The 16,430-nt window shown below is 38.2% G+C and overlaps 1 protein-coding gene across 1 annotated transcript in view; it reads right to left on the reverse strand.

Moving 5' to 3' along the window:
- LOC106714864 (Down syndrome cell adhesion molecule-like protein Dscam2) overlaps nucleotides 1–16,430 on the reverse strand; it is a 65,179-nt gene that overhangs the window by 759 nt on the left and 47,990 nt on the right. The window contains exons 15-40 of the mRNA XM_045678774.1: nucleotides 13,133–13,252; nucleotides 12,886–13,059; nucleotides 12,711–12,799; nucleotides 12,430–12,637; nucleotides 12,127–12,283; nucleotides 11,612–11,863; nucleotides 11,416–11,526; nucleotides 10,392–10,633; nucleotides 9,985–10,140; nucleotides 9,599–9,747; nucleotides 9,278–9,410; nucleotides 9,093–9,202; nucleotides 8,845–9,004; nucleotides 8,357–8,508; nucleotides 8,159–8,241; nucleotides 7,852–8,028; nucleotides 7,625–7,689; nucleotides 7,446–7,547; nucleotides 6,977–7,153; nucleotides 5,657–5,833; nucleotides 4,433–4,531; nucleotides 2,630–2,838; nucleotides 2,183–2,296; nucleotides 1,844–1,982; nucleotides 1,439–1,588; nucleotides 441–501 (exon numbers count right to left, since the gene is read on the reverse strand). Of these exons, the coding sequence (XP_045534730.1) occupies nucleotides 441–501; nucleotides 1,439–1,588; nucleotides 1,844–1,982; nucleotides 2,183–2,296; nucleotides 2,630–2,838; nucleotides 4,433–4,531; nucleotides 5,657–5,833; nucleotides 6,977–7,153; nucleotides 7,446–7,547; nucleotides 7,625–7,689; nucleotides 7,852–8,028; nucleotides 8,159–8,241; nucleotides 8,357–8,508; nucleotides 8,845–9,004; nucleotides 9,093–9,202; nucleotides 9,278–9,410; nucleotides 9,599–9,747; nucleotides 9,985–10,140; nucleotides 10,392–10,633; nucleotides 11,416–11,526; nucleotides 11,612–11,863; nucleotides 12,127–12,283; nucleotides 12,430–12,637; nucleotides 12,711–12,799; nucleotides 12,886–13,059; nucleotides 13,133–13,252 (3,766 nt within the window). The remainder of the gene's footprint in view (nucleotides 1–440; nucleotides 502–1,438; nucleotides 1,589–1,843; nucleotides 1,983–2,182; nucleotides 2,297–2,629; nucleotides 2,839–4,432; nucleotides 4,532–5,656; nucleotides 5,834–6,976; nucleotides 7,154–7,445; nucleotides 7,548–7,624; nucleotides 7,690–7,851; nucleotides 8,029–8,158; nucleotides 8,242–8,356; nucleotides 8,509–8,844; nucleotides 9,005–9,092; nucleotides 9,203–9,277; nucleotides 9,411–9,598; nucleotides 9,748–9,984; nucleotides 10,141–10,391; nucleotides 10,634–11,415; nucleotides 11,527–11,611; nucleotides 11,864–12,126; nucleotides 12,284–12,429; nucleotides 12,638–12,710; nucleotides 12,800–12,885; nucleotides 13,060–13,132; nucleotides 13,253–16,430) is intronic.

The raw sequence follows: 16,430 nt of genomic DNA on the forward strand, positions 1-16,430 counted from the left end.
AACTATCCGGCTCACACACAAGGAGTCGGCTACATTAGTTAGTCTGTGTGCAAAAAATGTTTCCCTTGTAATATATCAGTGCAATTATAAAGTATATTTAGAGTCAAAATTAATATTTGTTTAATACACTTTCGATTTCTAAATGACAAATAAGTTCTTAATGTACAAATATAAAACAATTGAGTTTTTTATATTATCTAAGTTCGTAATACTACAAAATACTAAGAAATCATTCTCACTACATATTAATTTAAAAATTATTTGTAACCTTAGTGATTTAAAAGAAGAACAAGTGTTTTCAGTTAAAATATGTGTTGCTAAAACTTGCTGTTATAAAATTCGTAAACCATAACTAAGAGCATCACAGAGTGTAAATTTGTTAGTCGTGTGTTGTTACTTAGGTAGTACGTGTGGGTGTGTAAAGGTCTGGACAAACTGACCTGTCAATGAGTTTTCTCATTTCCTCGCTGTGCAAGCCGTCCTTGGCAGTGTGGGCCCTGACTGCAACAACATACAAGTCACGACGCGCTCTACACTAGACACCTCACCCGGATACGCCTGCCCGCTACGTTGATATTTCGAACAACACCCAATAATAAAATTTGGAAACATTCAGTCTACATATAAAACTATTTCTCTACCTTGAGTGTTGCCCGAATATATCTAAAACACGTACTAAATCTACGGAACCATTTCAAATAGATGTTAACACGTTCACGTCTAAGCCAAAAATTTTGTGAAAGATTCGATGAAAAGATAAAAATTTTCAATCTGTTACATTATCACTTGGTAAAAGTTAAAGTAATTTCAAATTAATTGTAATGATTTTAATTTTTTGGTTTAAACATTGAATAAGGAAATAAACTTTCACGTTTTTGCCAAGTGAAAAATGTAATAGTACAAATAAAGTAATGAAGGAAAAATTTTGAAAAAAAAAGTAAGTTAAGCCAATTGCAAGAAATTCTATAAGCTGGTAACATTTTCGATTTGTTATTACTGAAACAAATGTTGCATGCTGTCAGTCACAATAATTAGAAACAATCAAGAACTAATTGAGTCAAAATCTTTTTACCGTCTTCTGTTCAGGCGACGCCCAAGAGCGCATGACATGGACCAATTTTTATATTAATTTTGCATTAAAAAATATATTTTTCTTCGTCACCTTTCGCTCTTAATAACCATGAGTAGAATTTTTAAAATAAATTTTACATTTGATTAAAATTGGTCAATTATTATGTATATAAGCACAACACTTTCATACTTAATGTTAGTATTTAACCAATTATTATTTATTGAGCTTATAAGGAAATTTCAGATGTATTTTATTCAAGGTTATTCAAAGACCTAAAAATCATATCTTTCTGAAGTAGGACCACTTGTGTTTGTTATGTGGTCTCATATCATCGCTGTGGTCCTAAGTGCCGATGGTGTTACGTACCAGGATAGTTGCGGGTCTGGTCGCACTCGGCTTCGGAGATCTCATTGGAGTCCTTGCTCTCGTTGAAGGAGGAGGAGCAGTTGTTGTCGGTGTTGGCGTTGCGGGGAGGGGGTGGGGGAGGCTCGGGGGAGCTGCCGCATTTGCGAGTTCCTATACACATTGAACAGATATTAAATGCTATTGTACCTACGACATATTACATCTTAATAGTGACATACTAGTGATAGTAATTTCTATTGTACTACAACTTTTTGACTGAACACTTATATATCATACAAGAGAGAATGACTTAGAAATATTACAATTATTTTCTTTTTCGTATTATAGTTCTTTGGTATTTGAGACTTGACAGTACATAAATCACGTGTATGGGTCGGGGTAGGGGAGGAGAGTCGTTACCCTTACCAATGCTGGGTCGGGAGCCGTAGTGGTCGGAGTATGGCGTGCCGTAAGCGCCGGTGTATTGTTCGTCTTCGGGCTGGCAGCAGGCAGGCTCGTCGTATTCAGGACCGCATGCGTACATCGGGCGAGAGTAGCGGGCGCGCTGGACATTGTAAGTGTTTTTTTTTAAACAGGAATAGTTACTCATATTTGGCATACTATGACAGAGAATAACAAATATTGGCAAATAATATCCCTTGATTAATAAAAGTTTAGTGGAATGTAATGGGATTTTATCAACCATCGAACAGTCATAAAATGTAAGTGAGGCAAGGCAAAGTAAGATATGTAAGGTAGTGTTACGTATTGATCCTCTTCAGCGCAGGTGGCGGGGTCGTCGTACTCGGGGGCCGTGGAGTAGATGGCGCTCTGTCCGCCTTGCGAGTTCTTGCGAGCGTAGCGGCTGTTGGCTCGGGGCTGGAAGTCACACAACATTTTCAGTGTTACAACAGAAAGATTTAATAAGACACCGGTTATTGTGCCTCATGACTAGTGACAGATGTGTTGCCACTTAAGCTCTTGATTATGTACGCTAGGACACCTTATCATCTATTGTTTTATTATTCCAAGTCTTTTTTAACAATAACAATACTGAGCTGTCTTACTGCACTGCCTAGTATCTTGTCCCCGCGTGGAAATAACATAAGTTTAGTAGTCACATAAATGTATACCAAGGGGCTCCCTTGCATCACTTAATGCCTTAAAATTTGATAGTAAGTGTAGGAGAAAGTCGAATGAGCGGATACTGACCATGCTCTGAGATCCAGCGCGCGAGTGTGCGGGGTGATGCGGGTGCGGGTGCGCGAGGGTGCCGGCGTGCGGGGTGTGCGCGGCGTGTGCGGGGTGCGCGGGGTGTCCGGGGTGGTGGTGCGGGAAGGCCAGCGCCTTGCTCGGGTCCATCTCTTCACGGAAACCCAGCAGATGGAAAGTAGCGTAGGGGCAGATCTCGTCTTCCATACCTGTAAGATTATTAATCGTTTAGTTTATTATGTAATTGCATAACTGTCGCACTCAAAGCCCTTGGTAACTAAAAGAGGCCCTGAATTAAGATTTAGTTAAAGGACCATTTAACTCTGAATGCGACAGTTAGTCGTTTCGTTAAAATAGTGTTTACAATACATTCATACTCTTTGCATTGATTAAATTACACAAGAATACAAGTTAAGACAATCTGGATGTGAAAATTGTGCATTTCCGTTATATTTGTACACACCACACTTCAAACAATCCCCTCATGCTTTCACTTTGATACACAAATGTACGTGCTACAAAGTATAATCGTAGAAATAAAACACGTAAAGTACACTAGCGATATTATATTATGTGTGTATAATATTACTTCAGTGTAACGTTAGCAAAAATTGAATTCTATCATTATAATTAATACACATTTAAAAAACAATCCACACGTATACATTATAAGTTCCATACTTGCAATCACAAAAAAGAACATAATTTTGGGACGCTTTAGTGTAGTATGTAGTTATTTTTATTTATTTATTTATTTTATTTATTAAAATTTTTACAAACATAAAGATGAATTTTATTTTTGTAAAAAACCTTCTCGTCAGAAAATATATTTAAGATTGTAAAACGATAAATATTGTAATCCCTGTATCTTCTATCTATATATATAAAAGAAAGTCGTGTTAGTTACACTATTATAACTCAAGATCGGTCGAACTGATTTAGCTGAAAATTGTTGGGCAGGTAGCTTAGAACCAGGAAACGGGCATAGGATAATTTTTACCCCGTTTTCTATTTTTTATTCCGCGCGGACGGAGTCGCGGGAAAAGCTAGTTATATATATATTATTTTAACAAAATAAACAAATTGACATAAACTATGTTAGAAATAAGCACACGTTAAAGCTGCTTGGGAAAGAAAAAGCTGTTCATGCAAAAAATAAACAATCCACTTGTGTTATTTACTAGAATTAAATTATAACATGCAATACATTTTTATAATTTATTATATATTTATACATATATTTACATAGTAACATATATACTTACCATACTTTTGTTAGTAGCACACCACTCTGTTAGTATCTGCTTTGCCTCAAACAAGTCGACATTTTGGGACATTTAGATTGATCACAAGCATTCTTAGGTTTAATTTAAAGATATTGATATATAATAGCAATTAAATTTACTTAAGTATATATTTCAAAAGATCCATATAGTGTCATATATGCGTTTTCAATATTCACATGTGATCAATCTAGAATATCTCATCGCATCCATTGAGGATTTGCAGCACCCATACATGGATAGCAAGTAACGCATAAAATTGTATAGATGATTTATTAATCGTTATTCGTTAAACTGAGTTATAGTAAATTCTTTATACTACAAGTGAAGTATAGAGCAAGGAACGCTTAACCTCTTTGCAATCGCGCCAAATAAAATGATTCAAAAATCTATGCCTGGGCACCGGTGGTCTTTTTTGTATTAAGATTGCACAGTACATTACAAAGTTGGTCAAGGGTTGTGTACCCTTGGTATATTATTATCCATGTATCCATGTATGCGCGTCTGCTTGTCCGTGTACCTGTAGAGATGGTGTCGCCGGAGCCGGTACGACGCAGGCGCGGTCTGCGCACGCGCTCGTAGTGGTGCCTGCGCGGGTCCCAGGTGGAATGCGCGCCCACTGTGCCCGTACACTACTCGGTTATACCGCGTGCGACACATGCTAACAACTATACTATCTCACATACAGTGGAGAACGTTTATTTCTCAACTAACAGATACCAGACCTACCGTTGGTTGTTGAAACCAAAATCTCTGTACAAAACATATCGTCATCCCTGTCATTATCTTTGACAAAACAGAGATAACAATATGTTTTAAACGAGGATTTTGGTCTGTCACGGGTTTTTTAAAACATTATTTCAGTAATGAATTTATTTGTCGCTCGTGAGATAGTACAGCAGTCGCTAACTTAATAACTAAACGGGTAGGACAACTATCTACCTGATAAACCATGTCATCCAATGGGTTTAAAAGAAATTGTACGTAAGCAAAATTGAAGTAAAAAGGTATAGGGTATAAACTAGTGTTAATCTATGTAGCCAAAAAGAGGAAAGTATCTGAACATTTAATCTAAAATTAATTAATTCACAAATTTTTTAATGATTAAAAAATTTGTGAATTAATTTAATCATGGATGTAAAACTTATTTTTGGCTGTATATCTAACCGCAAATACAAATATAAAATGGATAAAATTTAATAAAATAACAATCACCATAGTAAAAATATAAATAGGTCGCAAATAAAATATTATAAATAAAAATTGATAAAGCTCGTGCCACCGAAGCTGTAGGAATACTTTGAATCTATATGTAAATTAGTTTGAAAAAATTAATAAACGTGTGTGGTTTTTGTTTCAAAAAAATAACTATTACAGTATTGAATCTTCACAAAAACGTTTGATAATTTATTCAAACTACTAAAACACCATATTTTGGTATATTTTTGTACTTACTATTGTTGGTTTGTAAATAAATGCCGTGAGTAAATTGTTTGAGAAACATTTCGTAAATTACTGGAACACTTGAAGTATAAGTAATAAACAATAAACGTGAATTTGGATTTTAAATAAGTGGGAGGATCTTCTGAACTAAAATGATATAGTGTACTTCCCATTTCTATCCTTATACATTTAAAATTGTCTTATGTCGCACAATATCTTTGCCTTAAATGTAGATGTTGAAAAAAAAAGGTATTAGGAGATTTTTCCCTCAGTATAGTTTAAAAATATGGGCAGCACTCACTGATGACAGCTTGACGTTTAACACGGTCGCAGGTATTGTAGTTGGAGCCGGGTACGGGAGGCAGCTTCCTGTTGGGCGGCGCGATGTAGCCGAGCTCGTCGCGCAGTCCGCCGCGCTTGTCCAGTGTGCCCGCGCCTCCGCCCAGCGCGGCTTGCGATGCGTTGTACACTGCGTCGTCTATATCACAAACATTATCTTGATGATGATGATGATGATGATGATTAGTATATATTGCCCATCACCAATTTAATATCACAAATATAGTTTCGTAATTTGTAGTACGCTTGTTCTAGTCTGTGTTTCGGTGGAAATAAACACGTCATATCCTAGAGTAAAGCGCCATAGTTGATGTTATGATAAATAGAGAATGGTACGGGACAATGAAGGACACACCAAACCACTCTACCTTCAAATTCTCCGCTATGCTCACAAAATAAGCGGTAAAAACAAACTTCTGGACATTATATCGTAATAAATATTACATCAAAGTAAAAATTATGTAAAATCAGTTAAGTGAATAAAATAAAAATAAAAAATCAGTAAATAATTTGTAGCTTCTACAGAGCGTATCTTAACATAAACGGTTTAGCGTATTAAATAGCAAATTGTGGCCAAAATGTTACATATTCATACAGAAATAAAATGGTAACACTTATCTAAAAAGCATCAAAATACCAAGTGGATTATATTATTACCAATAGCTACTTTTATTAAAAAATGGCCTCTAATTTGCTTCAATATAAAGTAAAAAATCATCAAGCTCTTTTATAAATACAAAGTATACACATTTAAATTGATGATTCCGCAAATTATATAGTAATATGAAATGTTACAAGATGAAAGAAAATAAATTTAGATTTACTGTTCAGATAAAGAGAAAATAAAAACTTTGAAGAAACTACATATAAATAGTGAAATATTAGTTTTTAGATCCAATATTTAAATGATCATGCTAAAATGAACACGGATGACAAAAACACTTAACACATTCCCTGCCACTACGATTTTGTCGTTTGAACTCAAAAGACAAATGGCAGAGAGTATATTATATAAATGGATGAACTAGTGAATAAATAAGGAAACAAAGCGGTGTCCATGCCACCATACATACAGTACACGTCCTTCTGACCTCGCAGGCGGTGAGGAGTGTTCCTCCGGGCGAGGGTCAGACAGATCACCACGAGGCCGACGATGAACACCACAATAGTAGCCAATATGGGCACTAGAACTTCAGGTTCTAGCCAGGCTTTGACCCAGGGGGGCAGCTCCTTGTCGCCAGCGTTGCCGGGGAGGGGGGCGATGGTGCCTAGAATGTGATACCTTTGTGGTGGTGGTCCCTGGCGCCGCGCACCACGCACACGACAACGATGGCTATGATAATGACGAGGATGGCCGCGACCACGGGCACGATAAGATTCAGATGTGACAGGATGATCTTGATGGTCTGTTCGGTGGTGAGGTTGCCGTCGTTGACGTCGCGCGCGGGAGCGATCGTACCTGAAATGCAAGCCCTCTATTACTACAACTATTATGGGACCAAAAAAGGCACTGCATTTCAGGTACTCATTTTTTTACGATCGATTATAATAATAGTAGGGTAGAGAAGTACAGTTTGCATCCAGAAATAAATTTAAAATTTATTTCCGGATGCAATCGGAATTTTACATTAAATTTATTTTAATTCTTTGGTAAAAGTTTGTCAAAAGTCAAAAGCTAGCTTTGATAAAATTGTGGGATGCTACGATAAATAAAATCTCTATAACGTTACGAGTAAGTAAATATAACGTACCTCCGGTCATGGTGAGAGTAGCGAATTCGTATTCGGCGACGTTGAATCCGGCATTGTTGTGTGCGGTGATCCTCAGTACATACCAAGTTGCGGGTTCCAGGTCTATAACAACATAATACTCATTATAAATGTTTTTAATAATAAGTATAATACAATACGTATTCAAATTGGTTACGTACCGAGCACAACGAAATTGCCTCCGGGCTTCACGGCATTGGAAATTTGGTTCCATTCAGCGGCTCCCCTGCACATCGGTAAACAATATTTAACTCTATATCAAGTAAAAATAACATAACATTGGAAGAAACCTTTAAGCGACACGTTATTTTGTACGTTTAGGTAAAAAAAGTGTTTTGAGCGTATTCTACATTTCTGTATTAAACTATACAATTTATTTATTTCTTACTTCTTTTTGTTCTCAACGACGAAGTGGCTCATGGGGCAGCCGCCGTCCAGCCACTGCTTGAGATGCAGAGTGACGGAGGAGCTGCCGACCTCGATGAAGTCGGCGGCGCGCGGCACTGGCGGCTTGGAGCCCCGCGTGCGAGCTATCACTACGTCAGACGCCTCGCCAGTGCCGATACTGACATGTAACATATACTTCAGTATTGGAGGATTGAGGTTTCGAGATATAGTCAACATATTTGGAAATATAATCTAATTTAAACGATGGAATTATAATGCAAAAAGTTTAAAAAGTTTGGCAATGTTACCCATTGTAAGCAGTGACGTAAAGCTGATATCTGGATCCGCAGAACAAGTTCTCTAAAGTGTACGTATCTGTGTTGCTAGGAATCTGTGAAAAAAAAAATGACTCACTATAAAGTACCAAGTTTAAAATATAAAGCAATATGGTCACGTAAAGATCGAGAGCTGGAATGAACATTGTTAATAGTTGAAAGTTTTGATACCTGTACAGTTTCCCAGTCGCCGAATTCCTGTTTGTAGTGAATGGTGTACCCGGCTGCGGGAGACTGCTCGGCCTCCAGCGAGGGCTTGAGGCGCAGAGTCAGAGACGACACGGAGGAGGACGCGATGCTCAGCTGCGGCGGGAACGGCGGCGCTGGAATACACGCACTGTTCTATGTACACATGTAAGTGTTTATGGTATAGCAGTTTTCAGATATCTTGATGGCTCTTAACTTGAGTCGCCAAGATATTTGAATAGACTTAAACAATTTTTATTTTAGATTACTTATTGTTTAAAATAAAATTACTAACTGCTACAGAGTCAATAATTGGTCACCAATGGCCAATTAATTAAGATATGTTTAAAAAAAATCATTAAGTAACTAAATAACAATTTAAAGACCTTTTCAGAGACAGTACCTTGACAAAGCCGGACGTTTTTATTACCAGAAGAAGGATATTTGTAAGTATAATTGAGTGTTGGAGTTACCGAGTACGGAGAGCGTGTGTGTGACAGTGTCGGTGCCGAACTGGTTGTCGACGTGGCAGGAGTACTCGCCGGCGTCCTCTCGCGCCACGCCCGCGATCTGCAGAGAACCCTCCGGCAGCTGACGTACGCGCTCAGAACTCTCCAGAGGCTGACCTTTTACCTACACATACAATATTTTAAGTACAATTGGTACTTTGCGATGTATCCAAACGAATAAAATATGAAAGTTAGACATTTATTAACATTACCTTCCAGATGATGTTAGGCGAGGGCACACCGACGGCGAGGCAGGGCAGTTTGACGTCTTCCTTGTACGTAGCAGTGAATGATTCGTCGAATGACGCGATCTTAGCGGGAACTATAACGTACAATTACTTGTTCAATACCGTAACTTTAATAGAAATTGTTAATTCCAATGTTAGTTATAATAAACCTTTGTCGTTGGGGCTGCAGGATGCGGTGGCTGAGGGTTGACCTTCTCCGATGATGGTGGAAGCCGTCACCCAGAAGTCGTAGCGGCCGGGCTTCAGTTCTGTTGCGGAGTAGCTCGTTTGAGAAGCTGGTACCTAATGTAAGTGGACAATTTTTAATTAATTGACACTCGAAGCAAATTAATGAATTTTTAACATTTTTACACATCATCACAGAAGGGTAAGTATATGTTCAAATTCGCCATCAGACTACAATCGTGAACTCTTAGGAAAAGCTTTACGGGTTAGTATAAGAACAATTTTATGATAATTGAATGACTTACCTTATTTGGATGAGGTTCTGTGTTCTGTGCTTGTGTGTAGACGTTGTAGTGTGTAACGACGCCGTTGGGCTGCGCGGGCGGCCGCCATGACACCAGGATAGAGTCGGCTCCCATAACCAGGGCTTTTACAGCGCGGGGTGCTTCGGGAACTGGAGGAAGGAAAGAAACACTATCAAAATTAAGTACTTGTAAATTAAACAAACTAATGGAACCAAATCAATTTTTTAAGTCAATTTTCATTTAAATTTAAACCAGAGTAACCGCACCAAAATCAACGGTAGTCAATTAAAAATAACACAGCTTAACGAGAACTGAGATTTTACATAATAAAGACATTGATCAGGTAATTTGTAAACGTCATAAGTTAGCAGTAAAGATATGCTGACCATCTTGTTCAGTCTGGCAGTGTATGGGTGCGGAGCGGACGCCGTCGCCGCCGTTGGTGGTCGCCAGCACTTCCATCGAGTAGTTGGTGAATTTCTTCAGTCCGTGCAAAATGGTCTCACTGCTCGCTGTGATCTTTGTGTCCTTCGATTTCTCATCTACAAATTAAAAAGTTTGTCTTAAAATATGTAATTCTTACAGTTTTTAAAACATAACACTACTTAATATAATGGAATATGTATCTTTTTAAAGTATGGATTTATTAATTAACACTTTCAGTGCGACTAATTCGCGAGGGGTGATCAGTTTTCTATGTCGTAGTGGCATTGTTGCTGCACTGCACATTTTAGTAGCTATGTTACTATTCATAATCGGACAAAAAAGAAACAATTTTTAAAGCGATACTCACCATACCAAGTGTCACTAGGTCCATAGATAACTTTGTAGCCTTTGATGAGTCCGTTAGCGGCGGCGAGAGGCGGGGAGACCCAGGAGACGCGGATGGTCTGTGCGGTGAGAGTGGTGCAGAGGACGTCTTGAGGAGGCGCGGAGGGGGCACCTTCGGCGGTGTAGGCGCGGACCTCACCGGACACCGGTCCAGACCCCATCTTGTTGAATACTTGTACCACGATCGCGTATTGAGTGTAGGTCCTGAACACGTTTTATTACATTTATTTGGTAGCTAAAGTTATAGGATTGGAAAATAATACGAATCTATATTGTAATTTTTTCCTCATCGATGTAAAAGGAGAAACTTATTTGTCGTATCTACGCCTACTATCTTGTGATTCATTACATTTGTTATTTTTTATATCGTCAATCAGAAAATAGGAACTTTCATACACATGACATGAAAACAATTATCGTTTGTGTACGTATTGCATATTATCATCAATCAATACATAGTATAAAACGAAGTCGCTTTCGCTGTATGTCCGTATGTATGCTTAGATCTTTAAAACTACGCAACGGATTTTGACGCGGTTTTTTTTAATAGATAGAGTGATTCTTAAGGAAGGTTTGTATGTATAATAAATGCATAATATAGTAGAGAAACACTGATAAATTTAAAGTTTTGTAATGTGATGTCGTAAATAAGCACGTTTTTTTGCGCTTATATTGCAAACGCTGGCTGAACCCTACGAGATAGACCAAAATAATGTACTACAGTATTGTTCACCTTAAAAAGTTCAACAAAAAAGTCCGCGATGGTATATGTCTATCTCTTAGGGATAACCCAGCATAACCATTTTTATTCTTTTACGAAGTGATTTTAAACAATACAGCATTAATCCTTATCCATTTAAGTACCTTAAATAAATTGTGCATTTATTCTGTAGTAGGTATATTTTGCATTGCACCCGTGCGAAGCCGGGGCGGGTCGCTAGTGTATTATATAGTGTAATTTCTTTGTGTGATCATCGTTCACTTACTTCAGATTCAAAATGTCGAGATGATGCTCCTTGCCAGATTCCTTAGAGATGTCGACGGTCTCAAACACGAACGATTTGTTGCTGGAAGCCAGTTTGTAGCCTACGTAGTATCTGGAATTCAAGTTAATTTTATTATGTAGTATAAATCCAAAATCTTTTACTTTTTTTTGAAATTATAGTGTAAGTTAATCTTTACCCTTGGAGTTCACCATTCCAGTCCTGAGGTGGGGGAGGTTTCCATGTAACTCGTAGTGTGTGTTTGTCAACAGCATCGACTTTAACATCTTGAGGCATGCCAGTGGGCGCTTCTTCCGCGGTTATGATAGTGACGGTCTCGGACGGCTCAGAGGTTCCCAATTCGTTCTCAGCTACGATCCTGATGTGGTAGGCAGTTGCGGGGCGGAGGCTAAATACACCAGCTTCGGTGGCGTCGCCGGGGACGAGCACTCTGGAAAAATAATTATTAATTACTAAAATACGTTACATAATAGTGGTAGAGTCAATAGTTGCTACTTAGTGTAGTAGTACTTTGTTAATCTGTAATTATCTGGAATTATAACCTAACACAAAACGGTTATATTCTGTGAGGTAATCATTGAGAAACTTGCATGCTGACATTAAAAGAATGTCTTACATTTTCAAGCAAAAAGATTGGTACGATCATCATTGGTGTTGACATAAAACTTTATTAAACAATAATTGACATTATACCTGTCGATATCCTTTTCCCAGTTGCCCTTAGCCCTTTTGTATTCAATGAGGAATTTCTTAATGGGAGAGTTGCCATCGTAAGGCGCGGCCCAAGACAGCTGTACGGTTCTGCCAGATTTGTCGAGTACTTTCAAGCCATATGGAGCTTCGGGTACCTCTGCAACGAATAATTATTTTTAAAACAAATTGAAGTCGTCTAAATGTTAGTTTCTTTTTGTTCATAAACTATAGCTAAAAACTAAAAATTGTCATTATTGATGATTTATAGCTAGTCGACGATTAATAAGTTCATGGATAAATTACCTTGGATAATCATATTGATGCTGGTATCATCGGATCCAAAGGCATTGGTTGCTACGCAAGTAAAGAGGGCGCTGTCGGATCTTTCAGTGCGTCGGATGCTTAGGTCAGAGACTACTCCTCCGGGCAGAATCTCTTCGCGGATCGTATAGCGGGGGTCGGATTTCGGTTCCAAGCGTTTGTTGTTCATGTTCCAGATGATTCCAATGGGCTAAAAGGAATAAAAACATAAATAACAGGTTTCCTATTTAAAATTACTTTATTGGTATGATTTTTATATTTACCTTTTCACCTTTAGCTTGGCATTGCAGAACGGCTGGTTCGCTTCGGCGCGCAGTTTGGTTTCTCATTTTAATTTCGAATTGAGGAGGTGCTACAAATTTAAAATATCAAGCGTGACTAGAATTTCTTCTGATATATACTATTTTACTCATATTTTAAAGGCATTAGTATATTTACCCTGTACACTGATCAGAATAACAGCGGAAAGACCGGATCCAATTCCATTGACGGCTTCACAGAGATAGTAACCTTCGTTTGTCTTTTGAATATTGTTAATGCTCAATGTTCCGTCCTCAACTTTTACATTAGGATTGTTGGGTTTAAGATCTTTGTAATCGCCAGGCGTATCCCCTAAAAGTAATTTTTCATTAGAATTTGGTTAATGGCATAAAGAATAAATCCGTGTTTGTTATTTAATTCATACCTTCTGCCCTCTTCCATGTCACTTGAGGCTTGGGGAAGCCATCGGCTTTACATTCGACTTTAGCATCAGAGCCTTGAGCGAAAGCTTTGTCAGTGGGCTCAAGAATCCAACGTGGAGGAACTAAAATTTACCAAGAAGATTAGAAACTTATCGTTGATTTACAAATAAAAAAAGCATTTTTGTGGACTTGAATCTGTTTCTGTTTCTCAAGAAGTAAGTATTTTATTCAAATTTTTCTTTTTTTAATTGAAAACTAGCAATGTTTTTATATTGTGACAAACGACATTACTCTGGAATTAGATTTTGAAAAATTTATTAATAACTTTTTTTGACTGTGTAAAACTACACTAAAAGCACATCCTTGTTGTCAATATTATACGTAATAATTTTACTTTTAATTTATTATTTTTTATGAAAAGACTCTCCTTGTAGTGGCGTTTGTCACTAATGAGTTTACTATTTATTCTGTTTAGTAAAATTTTAAAAAGGGGACACCATTTTAGATTTTATTTACAGCGAACTAGAATCAGAAATATCTCGTTTAGAACATTATTCTCTGTCGAAATAAAAATGTAGAAGTGATACTACGTATATACTAGAACTAAAGTGAAGTTCTGCTAACATTGTGCTTCAATTATACAAAAACTGTTTGTGAGTCGACATTGCATTCAAATTCTAGTTCAGTTTACAAGAAAAAGCTCCTATAACGTACACAGCATAACCGTGAGTATGAATTGCTGATATATTCACATAAAACTTGTTATAAGACTAAGACTTGTTTTATTAATGTTTCGACAGTTGCATAACTCACGGTACGGTGATACGTAATGTCTACTGACTTGTGTACATAATACAAATGCACATATTATGCCGAATGTTGCTGAAGCCATCGCTATAGAAGCTTTTCGTAACAATTGTGTTTATTGCAAAATAAGTGATTCAAGCCAACAAAAAAAAAAACAAAGAAAATAATTAGACGTAAAAACCAAAGAAAGCAAAAATGCAAATAAGATAATACCAATTACACGACAAACCGATGAAGTGATAACTGTAGTTTTGGTCAGTAATTAATCCCTTAAAATTATCATTTCATCAGATAAATAATAGCAAGCAACATGCAAAACCCAAAAGCATAAGATGCATAACAAAAAAGAAAATAAATTAATAGACGGGAACCAGAGGAAATGGTTAGGCGGTGGATTGCAAAATGTTGGGAAAGGAGGAAGAAATGGTTTCGTCGATGATAGCCGCAGCCGGTCCCTGCGAGTGTCGCCTATATACTCTTTTTGTAATCACGCTTTTCCCGACAATTTTTTAAGATATGTTTATCGTCAGTTGAACCGAATTTGGAATATCTTTACATGTTATATATGTCATCGAGAGGAGGTATTTTCGCGACTGAAGCACACATTATAGTATCTATGCAAAGCTTTCCGTGCTAGGAGCAAGGGGTACGCAGAGATGTATACCATGTACTTCTAGTGTAGCGGAATAGTTGGAGGAGCCGGCGGCATTGCGCGCGAGGCACATGTAAGAGCCGCTGTGCGACCAGCTGGCGGGGTCGATGAGGAGTAGAGAAGCCCTTTGCGCTATTTTATTTGCCGCCACATCGGCTTTCTCTTTCAGGGGACGCCCCTCAAAGTACCATTTGATGTCGAGAGGCTGATCGCCCTCGGAAACTAAACAAGTGACCTGACTCGCTTGCCCCGCGTACAATGGGGTCTCGAATGAAAATGGAACTATGCGAGGCGGTACTGGAAATAACCAAAGATGTTCATGTTAAGTCAATTTTTGTTTAGTTTGTTAGCATCTAGTGTGGGTATATGAAAAGAGCGGTGAGGTTGAACGGATCGGATCCTTTTGTTGTGCATTTGGTGATGTTAGTCCCCGTTATCATTCATTCGCTTCAAATTCATTCAATGAACGTGCCATTGACGATGAGCGTGGCCGCATACTCGGCGCGCCCCGCGGCATTCTGCACGATACACGTGTAGTTTCCCTGATGGTTGGCGGTCACTGAGTTGATCGTAAGGACGGAGGCGCGAGGGCCAAGTGGCGTCGTCGTGATGCCGCTGTGCAGGCTCGAGTCTATGGTTTCGCTGCTAAATGTCCACGATATCTCTAGCGGCAGATCTCCTTTGGTGGCGACGCAGTTCACGACCGCGGTGTCGCCGGGGTTGGATGGCACCTCCCCGAAACTGAATGGCACTATCAATGGTGGAACTAGGACAAAAAATTTGATAGTATTGACTTAGAGTCCCAATAAATATCGGAACAGAAGGAAGCAATAATTTTTACAAATAATATCGTATCAACTGATAAATAAAATAAATTATAATTTCATATCATAATATACTAGGTAATAGAACTACTTCTGGAAGTAATCTAATCATTCTCCTTGAACGTAAGCTCTGGTTAAATCAAAAGATCTAGTGAAGATTTGCTTTAAAGTCTATTTTATTTTGTCTACCGTTAACCGCTACCGCCGATTCTCGACGAATTCAGAAAATGACCTCTTGGAAAAACTAAAATGTATTATCTAAAAGACAAAAAAACAGGTGACTACTATTATCTTTATAACTAACCGTATACGATTAGGTCGGCTGAATAAGTCGAACGTCCCGCGCGATTTTCGCCGATGCATGTATAGGAACCGGCATGTTTAGCGTCAACGGACTCTACTATAAGTAAGCTACTTCTCTTAGAGTTGGTTATTGTGTAATCGTTGTTTCTTAACGATATTGCTTGTCCGTTAAACATCCACGTAATGGTAAGAGGAAGATCTCCGAAGTTTATAGTGCACGCCGCTTGCAAGTATTCTCCGACATTGGCGGGCTTTTCGCCGAAAGTGAACGGCAGAATGTTAGGGGGGACTGGAATTAAGTTTCATGGATGTTTAATTAAATGTTAAATAACGAAACAATACAAAACAAGACGATACTACAGTTGAAAAGAAATTTATATATAAAAAATACCGCGATTTTATGCACCGTTAATTATCAAAGTCGACGTATGCGAGTGTAATCCCGCTTCATTCTCAGCGACACAAGTGTAGTTTCCAGCGTGCTCGTGAGTTACGGAATTGATGCTGAGAATGGCGCTTCTTTCTCCTATGTTAAAGACGGTGATCCCGGACTTCGGTTTGATAGGTTGGTCGTCAAAGAGCCATCGCAGTCGAAGCGGGTGATCGCCCTCGATAACTGAACACGGCGCCGTCACGACTTGACCGGAATTCATGACTTCCCCAAAGGAGAAGGGTTGGACGACAGGAGGAACTGAACAAAAAACAAGCATCACG

Source organism: Papilio machaon, chromosome 7 (genome assembly GCF_912999745.1).
Source record: "Papilio machaon chromosome 7, ilPapMach1.1, whole genome shotgun sequence".
In the NCBI taxonomy this organism is placed as follows: Eukaryota; Metazoa; Arthropoda; class Insecta; order Lepidoptera; family Papilionidae; genus Papilio; species Papilio machaon.